The 14,342-nt window shown below is 39.3% G+C and overlaps 1 protein-coding gene across 15 annotated transcripts in view; it reads left to right on the top strand.

Moving 5' to 3' along the window:
- Nucleotides 1-14,342, top strand: part of HUWE1 (HECT, UBA and WWE domain containing E3 ubiquitin protein ligase 1) — a 169,169-nt gene that overhangs the window by 75,639 nt on the left and 79,188 nt on the right. For all 15 annotated transcript variants that reach the window (XM_045051044.1, XM_045051042.1, XM_045051052.1 and 12 more), the window contains 2 exons: nt 8,593-8,699; nt 8,873-9,050. In XM_045051044.1, the coding sequence (XP_044906979.1) occupies nt 8,593-8,699; nt 8,873-9,050 (285 nt within the window). The remainder of the gene's footprint in view (nt 1-8,592; nt 8,700-8,872; nt 9,051-14,342) is intronic.

Below are 14,342 nucleotides of genomic sequence, written 5' to 3'. Positions count from 1 at the left end.
CTCCCCCCCCCCACCCTCTCACCTCATGTGTCTGTGCGTCTCTCTCTCTCTCTCTCTCTCTCTCTCTCTCTTTCTCTCTTTCTCTCTTTCTCTCTCTCTCTCTCTCTCTCTCTCTCTCTCTCTCTCTCTCTCCCCCTCCCTCCCTCCCTCCCCCCCTCCCCCTTTTCCTCCTCCTCCTTTCTCTCCCCTTCTGCCCGTCTCTCCTCATCTGCAGTCTTTCTCTAAAATACAAATGAAAGAAACTAAAGGAATGTAATGGGAAGTAGTGTAGAAATAGAGGAAACCTCCTTGTACCAGTAACATGTTTTTTTGATACTTTGGGATGTCTGGAGGGAGTAGTTTTGGCTACTTCAACTTGATACTTACTCCCCTGCTGAAGCAAATTAGGATTTTTAAATTTAAAGTTTATGTCCTATGACCTTGCTAGATTCACTTTGTAGTTTATAGTTGCTTTGTTTTTATTTTTAAAGATTTTTTTCCAGTTTATTTATTTTGAGAAGAGAGCACATGGGTGATTGGGGGAGGGGCAGAGAGAGGGAGGGAGAGAATCCCAAGCAGGCTTCATGCTCAGCACAGAGCCCACACCCTGGGATCATGACTTGAGCTGAAATCAAGAGTTGGACACTTAACCGAGCCACGCAGGCACACCCCCATAATTGCTTTGTTAATTTCTTAAGCTATTCTATACAGTTTTGTCATCTACAAATAGTTCTTTTTTTTAATATATATATTTTTTTTTTTTTTTTGCTTTTTATGTCTTCGTGCATTGGCAAAGATTTCCAATACAGTGCTAAATAGAGGTGGTGAGAATGGGCCTTTTTGCTTTGTTCATGAACTCAGGGGAAAAGCATTCAGTATTTCACCCTTAAGTTTGAGGTTAGCAGAAGGTTTTCTTCCTTTTTGTCAGGTTGAGGAAGTGTCTCTTTGTATTATAGCAACTCCATCTTGACATAGACTCCCTCCCAAGGTTAGGTTCATATGACAGAACTCATGACAGCAGCCTTTTGGTAAGATTGAAGATTTGTTAACACAGGTAGAGAAGTCCCAAGTCAAGATGCAGAGAAGGATGGCTCTTTCTGGGAGGAAACCCCAGAACAGAGAAAAGCCAGGTGCACAGGCATCTTATAAAGAGGAAGTTTAAAGGAGACAGCAAGAGGAGACATGTGGGGTGTGGGCGGGGAGCAAGTGAGGCCTCTCAGAATGACGCAGGAAGCCAGAAATGAGACTTAGAACACTAAAGCAAACATTAGTGGAGGGCAGAATTCCTTCTCTAGAGTCCTGATTCATCCCTGATGTTTGAATTAACATAGCAACCTTCCTGGATTCCTATAAATAAACTTGTACTTGAGAGGGACCAGATTTGCAAAGCCAATTTAAAATAATTAGTCCAACAATTACTGTTTTAGCTCCATAAGTGATACTACAGCCGTTCACCCCAGGCAGAAGGAGAGAGCCAGGAAACAAAATTAATGGGGTTTTGAGAATCTCTTGGCACATTTTTATAATATAGTTGGATGTTTAGTTCTTTTATTTTGTTGAAGTATTCTGGATACTTGAACCTGTATATTAGCCCACATGCAGCAGGAAGTCCCATTTAAGGCACAAACACCACCTTAAAATAACAGTAGATAGTTAAATGCCAATCTTTTTACCAACTATCATAGCAGCTAGACTCCTTTTTCCCTCATTAAGGGCTTCTAAGGCTTGAGGTGTTTGATTTATATGGTCGGCCAGTTGTGCCATTGTTGAGATAGTCTCTATAAAAGGTATCTGTGTTACAGAATTAAAAACACCTAAGGTGCAGCTCAATATAATAGATAAAAAGATGGCCCAGTGCTCCCTTTTGTGGCAAAACTCGATGAAAGTGCTAGACATTCTGGTTGAAACTAGGGTACCTGGGTACTAAATGTTCATAGGACACAGGTCATCGTATGGGTTAGAAGGGAGCAGTTGATGGAGTAGAATGTATGACTTTGCTGAACAGGAGTTGTGTCATAGATCCAGTAGCCTAAGGTGGTTGAAGGGTGGAGTTTCTAGTGGCCAAATTATATCAGGGAAGACATGCAAGGGCAAAATAGTCTCAACTTGGTGGAGGGTATCATTGTGTAGACTGGATTGGTGGGGGAAGCTGGAAGGGCATGAAGGAAGTCAGTTGAGGAAGCGTCTGGTGAGGTTGTGAAGTCTTGTTCAACAACTATGTGCTGAAACCTCCTCCCAAATTCAGCCTCTGGCCCTTTTACCCCACTTTTATACCCAACTGTACCCCTTTTAACTTTTCTAACTGCCTTTTCTTCTCTCTCACCGTCTGTCTTAGTGCTGCCACATTTTAACGTGTTCATGTCTGCTTGTGCTCTATTCCTAGCTTAGCTGATGCCAACACTATGATGGTTATTATGGACTACTTAACCGGAGAGGGTGGTAGGTAGTCAATATCAATACTGAAGACCTTCAAGGGGACAAGAGTTACTTATATAACTGATTGCCTGGGCTTGGGCACCTGTTAACATTGCTAGAGTTTTAGTGCTCAGGTTACGTTCTCTGTTAATATTACATAAATATTGTCTGTCAGGTTGAGGAAGATGGGAAATGTTGGTACAGTTATGGTGGAGTAATGGAAAGTGAAGTGTGGGACTGTCAGATAATGGGGCTCTTGGAATGGTGGCAAGTGATGTGGCCACCCATTACAGGTGCAGTTAATATTTGGGGGTGTCACCACTGAGCCTGGGACTACCAGTTGTACTGAAATCATCATCTAGGATGCTGGGTTGATAGGAGTGCTGGCCTAGCCCAAAACCTTTAACGGAAGGCTTTATACATTTGAGAAATAATTACAAAAGTGACTGAATGTCAGTATGACATTGTGTCTAGGAGTTATAGAGTAATTTCTTACAGGGACCTGTGGACTGATTGAATATCCCCAAATAATTGAGGTCATAGCATGGGCATAGAGGAGGCCAAAGAGTATGGCATTGATTGAGTTGGAATGGTAGATTCCTAGACCCAGGCCATGAGCCAAATCAGGCATTGCCAGGCCAACCAGAACCAGAATGTTCCATAATATTTTCAGATCTGTTGTGGTCTATAGGTCTTGGTGTGGTGGAAGTGCCCATTTATTATGGAAGTCACAGGTATTGTTAACCCTGATTCTATAGTGGTTTGCTGTTCGTTATCTCTCTAATAGGGTGGATTAAGAGCTAGTCCTGTTTGAGAAGGTTAGTACTGGGAACTAATCTAAGATCTTCCTTTCCTGTTTAGAAGAACCATAAAATTATAGGTGTGGGAACAGGCAGGCACCAAGACCTACATTTCCTACCAAGAGGGACCTCCAGTTAACCAACCTTTGAAACTATTATATTGGGAAAGGTCTTCAGCAAAGACCTTCTTTTTGTGGCATACAGAGTAGTCTTATAGGGTGAAGGCCTTCAGTTTTCAGTGGATTCCTTTGTTACCTAACTCAATACAGGCACCAATCTAGCATAGGTTGCACCAGGATAAAAAAGTCTTTAAGTGAGGAGGGATTGATTCTATTTAGGTATTATAGATTCATACGTGGAAATTGTCCCTTTTGTGGCTAGAGAAGGAATAGAGAGGTCCTTGTTGAGGATTTTGTTAGGATGTCCTATGACTTAAAATGTTGACAGTTTAGGATAAGAAAAAAGTGGGCAAATAGAGACCAATTCAGTAGACCATTGTCCATTTCATAAATTTAAGAGCATGTCTGTAAGTAGATTATTAGGTTTTTGTATTAGGTCTGCTGTCTGCAGGTGATAAGTTGGAAGTCCCAGGTGGTGCCTTGTTTGTACTGCCCATGCTCAGACTGAATGGATAAAATGTGTACCCACATCAGAGTCAGTGTTATCTGGATGCTAAAAGGAAACTAACATTTAATGCGGCCTATATTAAGTGTTGGTAGTAGCATGGCAGGAAGGGTAAACCAAGAACAGGCTTGTATAACACTGAATCTTTGTGAGGGCATAGTACTTGAACCAGCAGATAGGGACAGTGGCTCGATAAAATGAATTTCCCAATCAGAGAAGGGGTGTTCACCCCTTTGTATGTATTCCCGTTGACTATGACACCAATGGCAGGACGTTGTGCAAAGATCACATTGGGAGGATGGAGCTTGGGCCAAGGCCAGTAGCATTGGATGCTGTGGCATTTAGCCCAAATTTTAAATGTTCCGGGACTGCGATGGCTGGAGGTCTCATAGGGCCTGTTGAGCCATGGGCAAGGAACAATATCTGAACTTATTTGAAAAGTATGAACAAGTCAGTCAGCTATGGCATAAGTATGAGCTTCCTCTGTGGCAGTCTTGGCATGAGTGGAGACATCAGACTTCAATTCTAATATGCAAAGTTTGAGCAGCAATGTATTCCCAGTGTAGAAAGCCCTTTGGGCACCATCCTGAATGTGGTAACTTTTGAGCCCATTGACCAAAACACCAATAACACCATTAGCTATCATCCAGGTGTCTATAAAAATGTGAACAATGGTCATACCTTTATTGAGGTGTGTCCTCCAGTACTAGAATGACTGCAGTCAGCTGTCTAGTTGGGCTGACTCTTGAGCCCCATCCTTTATCAGAAGTGACCTGGTCATGAGTTAGAAAGCGACAACTTTTCCAGCAGGCTCCATCACATGTAATTGGTGTTATTGCCATCTGTAACATAAATAGACTCCCTTTCTACTGGATTTCCTACTCAATAAAGGTTATGTCCCTGTGCGTTTAAGACAAAAGCCTGAGGCTGTAAGTTCACACTTTGACTTATTTTGGACCTTTTAACTGTAATTTACTTTGTCTGCTCTTCACATTTTAAAAGATGTTTCAAGTATTCAATCCACCCTTTAGTTGTTTTCGGCAGAATGATTTATTCATACAACTATTGTGCCTTTTTTATCTTGAAGAATTTTATATGTTGACGAATTTTTTGTGACTGCCAGTGTTTTTCTTTTTTCTCAAGTCTTGTGTCTTCTGTTAATTTTTTTTTTCACATTCTGAGTCTTAATTTTCTTACTCCTTTTTTTGTAATAGTTATTCCTGTATTTTATTGACATCTAAACTTTAAACATTTCTCAGTTTATCTTCTGCCAAGCTGAATAAAATAAGACCTTCAACCTGCCTTCACCCTTTTCTCATCATTTTCTTTGTCTTCTTTTTTTAGTAACTCTTGATTTTTCCTTTCTGATTCATTTTAATTTTGTTGGAGTGCATCTTTGGGTAATTTTTAAAGTGTTATACTTCTTTTACTTTCAGAATTTTTTGGACCTTTCTCCATTGTCTTCTAATGTTACATAGTGTAGATAACCATGATGTTAAACTGGTTCTTGTTCCTTTGTAGGTAACTTCATTTTCTCTATTCTTAGAGTTCACAAATTTCACCAGGATGTATTTCATTCTGTTTCTTTTCAGTATTCTCTCATAGCACTTGGTTAGGCCCTTTATAATATCTGAATATTTTTTTTGCTTCAGGAAAATTCCTGAATTTGGTTCCTCTTATTCTCTCCAGGAAGCCCTATTATACAGCTAGTAAGCCTACCACATTGATCGCATGTCACTTCCTGAGAGAATTTCTCTCTATAATTTTTCAAGATGCCTACTGAATTATCAAACTTCTTATTTGTTACAAACTTTTAAAATTTCTATTTCCTTATTCTTTTAAATTTTTATAATGTTTATTTTTTTATTTTTTATTTTTTTTTAAATTTTTTTTTCAACGTTTTTTATTTATTTTTGGGACAGAGAGAGACAGAGCATGAACGGGGGAGGGGCAGAGAGAGAGGGAGACACAGAATTGGAAACAGGCTCCAGGCTCCGAGCCATCAGCCCAGAGCCTGACGCGGGGCTCGAACTCACGGACCGCGAGATCGTGACCTGGCTGAAGTCGGACGCTTAACCAACTGCGCCACCCAGGCGCCCCTATAATGTTTATTTTTGAGCGAGAGAACTAGCAGGAGTGGGGAAGGGGCAGAAAGAGAGGGAGACACAGAATCTGAAGCAGGCTCCAGGATCTGAGCTGTCAACACAGAGCCTGACATGGGGCTCAAACCCACGAACCGCAAGATCATGACCTGAGCCAAAGTTGGACACTTTACCAACTGAGCTAGCCAGGCGCCCCTCTGTTTCCTTATTCTCAAGGGACCCTTTGTCTTAACACACCATTGCTGTTTTATGGGTTTTGTAGATTCTAGTTTCAATTTAATCATTAATTTTTTGAGAGTTGTCTTTCATTATTTAACTCTTAGGAGTCAGTTGCTAGGTCCCATATGGAGCCAGTTGGATTTTGTGTGTTTCCTTTTTTAAATTCTAATATTTGGTCATCTGTTAATTTTAAAAGAGGGTTTAAACTGTCAGATTGCATTAGTAGCATTATGACATAGCCTTTTAGTTAGACCTCTGGAAAATAAAAATTTGATGTCCTAGTAACCTCTAGTAGAACATTAGTTTTAGTTTATGAATACTAAATTTTAGTGACCCCTTGGAATTAAGACATTTGTAAAAAAAAAAAAAAAAAGAAGATCTACGGAAGGGTGTATTATATACCAGTAGGAACCCACAAAAGGACTTAACTTTTCCTTAAGTTTATAGCCCATCACAAATCCCAAAGACCATTGACAGCTGTTGGTCCCCAGTAATTGTCATGTATTTGCCATTTCAATGACATTTGGAATAGATGAGAGGTGCTCTATTCACCATCTTAAACTGATAAAATCCTTTGGTATCATTTAGATCTCAGGTATCAGCATTACAAGTTTGTTTTACACATGGTTTATTAATATTGTATGCGTGTGCACCTCTTTGTCAGGTTTTAAAATAAAAAATTTTTAATCTCGTAAAATGAGCTGGCAAGCCTTGTCTTAATGGCTCTTAGAAGGTTTAATAACACTCCCATCTAAAACTTTTGGTTCAGTGCCTTTCTGTTACTTGGTGTTTTTACTTCTAAAAATTCTTGTGGCTATTGGTGTAGTCTCTTTTGCTATCATTTCTTGGGAATCAATTTTTATGACATTTTCTTACGAAAGAAAGCATTGCATTTCATTCGTTATTAACATACAGTTTGTAAAAGAACTTTATTGTTCTGAACCCGGTTAGATCCTTTGTTTCATTGCTGACATATTGCTTGCTTTTCTTAGATTACCCATAAGTCTGTAAGCTTTTTCAGTCTTTTCAAAGGGCTAGATATTGGTTTTAATTATTCATGCTATTTGCTTACAGTTTCACTAAATTTTGTGTTTTTTCAATTATTTCTAGCTTCACTTTTGATTACCTTTTAATGTTAATTTCTTCTTGAGCATTGATATTAGTCTTTATAAGCACTTTTTTTAACATTTATTTATTTTAAGAGAGACTGAGCACAAGCAAGGGAGGGACAGAGAGACGGTAGGGACAGAGGGTCCAGAGTGGGCCCTGGGCTGACAGCAGAGAGCCCAAGGCAGGGCTCAAACTCGTGAACCATGAGATCATGACCTGAGCCGAAGTCGGACACTTAACTGACTGAGCCACCCAAGTGCCCCGACAGCACATTTGAAATATTGTCAAAAATTGGTCAGAATAATACCTAAGAACTCTTAATAGTGCTAATGGTATTTTAAAATTGGTGAAAGGCTTTTTAGAAGACATTTTGTCTATTCCATCAGTTACATTTATAATTACCTCAACCCAGCAAACCCCTCTCCCCAACTTTAGATATTTTTTCTGCTTAAACAGACAAAAAAGGATATGCTTTTAGGTTTATCAGTTCTCACAGTTGTGGACTAGTTTATATCCACAGAGATTCATGTATTTAGGGGAATTGGTATGCAGCCAGTCAAATTGAATGAACTACAGTGATGGGAAAAATAAAGGAGTATGTATGATACGTATTATAATTTAGAAGAAATAGGTTATATAGCAGTATAACCTCATCGTTATAAAAATATGCTCATTAAATCTTAGTTGTTTTTGTTTTTCATTTATATATTTAATAAAACTACATACTTTTAAGGTGAAGAGCATGATCTGGTGGTATACATAGCAAAGTGATTTCTATAATCAACCTAATTAACAAGGCATCCACATAGTTACCTTTTTTTTTTTTTTTTATGTTATGAGAGTACCTGAAATCTCTGTTGGTATATTTTTCAGTATTCAGTATGGTATTCATAATTATTTTTATGCCTGTACATTGCCCATAAAAATCTTGAAGGTTTGTCACCAAATTCTTTTTTTTTTTTTTTTTAATTTTTTTTTTAACATTTATTTATTTTTGAGACAGTGAGAGACAGAGCATGAATGGGGGAGGGGCAGAGAGAGAGGAAGACACAGAATCGGAAGCAGGCTCCAGGCTCTGAGCCATCAGCCCAGAGCCTGATGCGGGGCTCGAACTCACGGACCGCGAGATCGTGAGCTGAGCCGAAGTCGGACGCTCAACCGACTGAGCCACCCAGGCGCCCCTGTCACCAAATTCTTAATAGTGATCTTTTGATGAGCAGTGAAGTTTCATTTCAGAGGCATTTCATTTGTTGTATATATTGAGTTGGTTTTTTTAAGCCTTTGGAGTTTTGTTAATACCTGTAAAGAATCTCCCACTTTCTCATATTTCTTATCTTTTTTAGCTACTGAAGTGGTGACTGTGTTTGTATTTCAAGAACCATCACTGCTCTCCTCACTCCAGGACAATGGATTAACAGATGTCATGCTTCATGCACTACTTATCAAAGATGTGAGTCCTTTTCTGCTTTTGTGTGAAGATTGCTCTGTACGTACCCCTCCCCACAGAGGATGATACAGAGACATACACCCTGCTATCTCTTTGCAGTACCCTGGTCAAAGTTTCCTGGCATCTACATCTGAATTATTTTAGATGTCTTCAAACTCACTTTATCTTCTCTCTAGGTTCCTGCTACCCGTGAAGTCCTTGGCTCCCTCCCAAATGTATTTAGTGCACTCTGCTTGAATGCCCGAGGTCTTCAGTCATTTGTACAGTGTCAGCCTTTTGAACGTCTTTTCAAAGTTCTTCTGTCTCCAGATTACCTCCCAGCCATGCGAAGGAGGCGGAGCTCTGATCCTCTTGGTAAGTCACCAGGATTTATCTCATAATTGGTGCCAATATTTTAATTCTTTTTATTTATTTATTTATTTATTTATTTATTTATTTATTTATTGTTATTTTTTTTAATATATGAAATTTATTGTCAAATTGGTTTCCATACAACACCCAGTGCTCATCCCAAAAGGTGCCCTCCTCAATACCCATCACCTACCCTACCCTCCCTCCCACCCCCCATCAACCCTCAGTTTGTTCTCAGTTTTTAAGAGTCTCTTCTGCTTCGGCTCTCTCCCACTCTAACCTCTTTTTTTTTCCTTCCCCTCCCCCATGGGTTTCTGCTAAGTTTCTCAGAATCCACATAAGAATGAAACCATATGGTATCTGTCTTTCTCTGTATGGCTTATTTCACTTAGCATCACACTCTCCAGTTCCATCCACGTTGCTACAAAGGGCCATGTTTCATTCTTTCTCATTGCCACGTAGTATTCCATTGTGTATATAAACCACAATTTCTTTATCCATTCATCAGTTGATGGACATTTAGGCTCTTTCCACAATTTGGCTATTGTTGAGAGTGCTGCTATGAACATTGGGGTACAAGTGGCCCTATGCATCAGTACTCCTGTATCCCTTGGGTAAATTCTTAGCAGTGCTACTGCTGGGTCATAGGGTAGGTCTGTTGTTAATTTTTTCAGGAACCTCCACACTATTTTCCAGAGCAGCTGTACCAGTTTGCATTCCCACCAACAGTGCAAGAGGGTTCCCATTTCTCCACATCCTCTCCAGCATCTATAGTCTCCTGATTTGTTCATTTTGGCCACTCTGACTGGCGTGAGGTGATATCTGAGTGTGGTTTTGATGTGTATTTCCGTGATGAGGAGCGACATTGAGCATCTTTTCATGTGCCTGTTGGCCATCTGCATGTCTTCTTTAGAGAAGTGTCTATTCATGTTTTCTGCCCATTTCTTCACTGGATTATTTGTTTTTCGGGTGTGGAGTTTGGTGAGCTCTTTATAGATTTTGGATACCAGCCCTTTGTCCGATATGTCATTTGCAAATATCTTTTCCCATTCCGTTGGTTGCCTTTTAGTTTTGTGAATTGTTTACTGTGCAGAAGCTTTTTATCTTCATGAGGTCCCAATAGTTCATTTGTGCTTTTAATTCCCTTGCCTTTGGGGATGTGTCAAGTAAGAAATTGCTGCAGCTGAGGTCAGAGAGGTTTTTCCCTGCTTGCTCCTCTAGGGTTCTAGTGATTTCCAGTCTCACATTTAGGTCCTTTATCCATTTTGAGTTTATTTTTGTGAATGGTGTAAGAAAGTGGTCTAGTTTCATTCTTCTGCATGTTGCTGTCCAGTTCTCCCAACACCATGTGTTAAAGAGACTGTCTTTTTTCCATTGGCTATTCTTTCCTGCTTTGTCAAAGATTAGCTGGCCAAACTTTTGTGGGTCTAGTTCTGGGGATTCTATCCTATTCCATTGGTCTGTGTGTCTGTTTTTGTACCAATACTATGCTGTCTTGATGATTACAGCTTTGTGGTAGAGGCTAAATTCTGGGATTGTGATGCCTCCTGCTTTGGTCTTCTTCAAAATTACTTTGGCTATTCGGGCTTTTTGTGGTTCCATATGAATTTTAGGATTGCTTGTTCTAATTTCAAGAAGAATGCTGGTGCAATTTTGATTGGGATTGCATTGAATGTGTAGATAGCTTTGGGTAGTATTGACATTTTGACAATATTTATTCTTCCAATCCATGAGCACAGAATGTTTTTCCATTTCTTTATATCTTCTTCAATTTCCTTCATAAGCTTTCTATAGTTTTCAGCATACAGATCTTGTACATCTTTGGTTAGATTTATTCCTAGGTATTTTATGCTTCTTGGTGCAATTGTGAATGGGATCAGTTTCTTTGTCTTTCTGTTGCTTCATTGTTAGTGTATAAGAATGCAACTGATTTCTGTACATTGATTTTGTATCCTGCAACTTTGCTGAATTCATGTATCAGTTCTAGCAGACTTTTGGTGGAGTCTATCGGATTTTCCATGTATAATATCATGTCATCTGCAAAAAGTGAAAGCTTGACTTCATCTTTGCCAATTTTGATGCCTTTGATTTCCTTTTGTTGTCTGATTGCTGATGCTAGCACTTCCAACACTATGTGAAACAACAGCGGTGAGAGTGGACATCCATGTCGTGTTCCTGATCTCAGGGGGAAAGCTCTCAGTTTTTCCCCATTGAGGATGATATTAGCTGTGGGCTTTTCATAAATGGCTTTTTTGATGTTTAAGTATGTTCCTTCTATCTCGACTTTCTCGAGGATTTTTATTAAGAAAGGATGCTGAATTTTGTCAAATGCTTTTTCTGAATCGATTGACAGGATCATATGGTTCTTATCTTTTCTTTTATTAATGTGATGTATCACGTTGATTGATTTGTGAATGTTGAACCAGCCCTGCATCCCAGGAATGAATCCCACTCGATCATGGTGAATAATTCTTTTTATATGCTGTTGAATTCGATTTGCTAGTATCTTATTGAGAATTTTTGCATCCATATTCATCAGGGATATTGGCCTGTAGTTCTCTTTTTTTACTGGGTCTCTGTCTGGTTTAGGAATCAGAGTAATACTGGCTTCATAGAATGAGTCTGGAAGTTTTCCTTCCCTTTCTATTTTTTGCAATAAGTTGAGTAGGATAGGTATTATCTCTGCCTTAAATGTCGGGTAGAATTCCCCAGGGAAGCCATGTGGTCCTAGACTCTTATTTGTTGCGAGATTTTTGATAACTGATTCAGTTTCTTTGCTGGTTATTGGTCTGTTCAAGCTTTCTATTTCCTCTTGTTTGAGTTTTGGAAGTGTGTGGGTATTTAGAAATTTGTCCATTTCTTCCAGGTTGTCCAGTTTGTTGGCATATAATTTTTCATCGTATTCCCTGATAATTGCTTGTATCTCTGAGGGATTGGTTGTAATAATCCCATTTTCTTTCATGATCTTATCAATTTGGGTCATCTCCCTTTTGTTTCTGAGAAGCCTGGCTAGAGGTTTATCAATTTTATTTTTTCAAAAAACCAACTCTTGGTTTCATTGATCTGCTCTACAGTTTTTTTAGATTCTCTATTGTTTGTTTCTGCTCTGATCTTTATTATCTCTCTTCTTCTGCTGAGTTAGGGGTGTCTTTGCTGCTCAGCTTCTATTTCCTTTAGGTGTGCTGTTAGATTTTGTATTTGGGATTTTTCTTGTTTCTTGAGATAGGCCTGGATTGCAATGTATTTTCCTCTCAGGACTGCCTTTACTGCATCCCAAAGTGTTTGGATTGTTGTATTTTCATTTTCGTTTGTTTCCATATATTTTTTTAATTTCTCCTCTAATTGCTTGGTTGACCCACTCATTCGTTAGTAGGGTGTTCTTTAACCTCCATGCTTTTGGAGGTTTTCCAGAATTTTTCTTGTGGTTGATTTCAAGCTTCATAGCATTGTGGTCTGAAAGTATGTATGGTATAATTTCAATTCTTGTATACTTATGAAGGGCTGTTTTGTGACCCCGTATGTGATCTATTTTGGAGAATGTTCCATGTGCACTCGAGAAGAAAGTATATTCTGTTGCTTTGGGATGCAGAGTTCTAAATAGATCTCTCAAGTCCATCTGATCCAATGTTTCATTCAGGGCCCTTGTTTCTTTATTGACCGTGTTGTCTAGATGATCTTTTCATTTTGTAAGTGGAGTGTTAAAGTCCCCTGCAATTACCACATTCTTATCAATAAGGTTGCTTATTTTTGTGAGTAAATCTGTTATATATTTGGGGGCTCCCATATTCGGCGCATAGATATTTATAATTGTTAGCTCTTCCTGATGGATAGTCCCTGTGATTATTATATAATGCCCTTCTTCATCTCTTGTTACAGCCTTTAATTTGAAGTCTAGTTTGTCAGATATAAGTATGGCTACTCCAGCTTTCTTTTGAGTTCCAGTAGCATGATAGATAGTTCTCCATCCCCTCACTTTCGATCTGAAGGTGTCCTCAGGTCTAAAATGAGTCTCTTGTAGACAGCAAATAGATGGGTCTTGTTTTTTTATCCATTCTGATACCCTATGTCTTGTGGTTGGCGCATTTAATCCATTTACATTCAGTGTTATTATGGAAAGATACGGGTTTAGAGTCATTGTGATGTCTGTATGTTTTATGCTTGTAGCGATGTCTCTGGTACTTTGTCTCACAGGATTCCCCTTAGGATCTCTTGTAGGGCTGGTTTAGTGGTAATGAATTCCTTCAGTTTTTGTTTGGGAAGACCTTTATCTCTCCTTCTATTCTAAATGACAGACTTGCTGGATAAAGGATTCTCGGCTGCATATTTTCTGTTCATCACATTGAAGATCTCCTGCCATTCCTTTCTGGCCTGCCAAGTTTCAGTAGAGAGATCGGTCACAAGTCTTATAGGTCTCCCTTTATATGTTAGAGCATATTTATCCCTTGCTGCTTTCAGAATTTTCTCTTTATCCTTGTATTGTGCTAGTTTCACTATGATATGTCGTGCAGAACATCGATTCAAGTTAGGTCTGAAGGGAGTTTTCTGTGCCTCTTAGATTTCAGTGCCTTTTTCCTTCCCCAGATCAGGGAAGTTCTCAGCTATTATTTCTTCAAGTACCCCTTCGCACCTTTCCCTCTCTCTTCCTCCTTTGAAATACCTATTGTGCATAGATTATTTCTCTTTAGTGCATCACTTAGTTGTCTCATTTTCCCCTCATACTCCTGGATTTTTTTATCTCTCTTTTTCTCAGCTGCTTCTTTTTCCATAACTTTATCTTCTAGTTCACCTATTCTCTCCTCTGCCTCTTCATTCTGAGCTATGTTCATCTCCATTTTATTTTGCAGCACATTAATAGCATTTTTTACCCCCTCTGGCTGTTCGTTAGTCCCTTGATCTGTAGCAATAGATTCTCTGCCGTCCTTTATAGTGTTTTCAAGCCCAGCGATTAATTTTATGACTATTCTAAATTCACTTTCTGTTATATTGTTTAAATCGTTTTTTATCAGTTCGTTACTTGTCGGTATTTCCTGGAGGTTTTTTTGAGGGGAATTCTTCCATTTCATCATTTTGGATAGTCCCTGGAGTGGTGCGGAACTGCAGGGCACTTCCTCTGTGCTATCTTGAATAACTTGCGTTGGTGGGCAGGGCCGCATTCAGACCTGATGTCTGCCCCCACCCACCGCTGGGGCCACAGTCAGACTGGTGTGTACCTTCTCTTCCCCTTCTCCTAAGGGCGGGATTCACTGTTGGGTGGTATTGCCCGCCCAAGCTACTTGCACACTGCCAGGCTTGTGG

This window comes from Felis catus, chromosome X, assembly GCF_018350175.1.
Source record: "Felis catus isolate Fca126 chromosome X, F.catus_Fca126_mat1.0, whole genome shotgun sequence".
Lineage (NCBI taxonomy): Eukaryota > Metazoa > Chordata > Mammalia > Carnivora > Felidae > Felis > Felis catus.
This window is presented reverse-complemented; position numbering and strand designations above follow the sequence as displayed.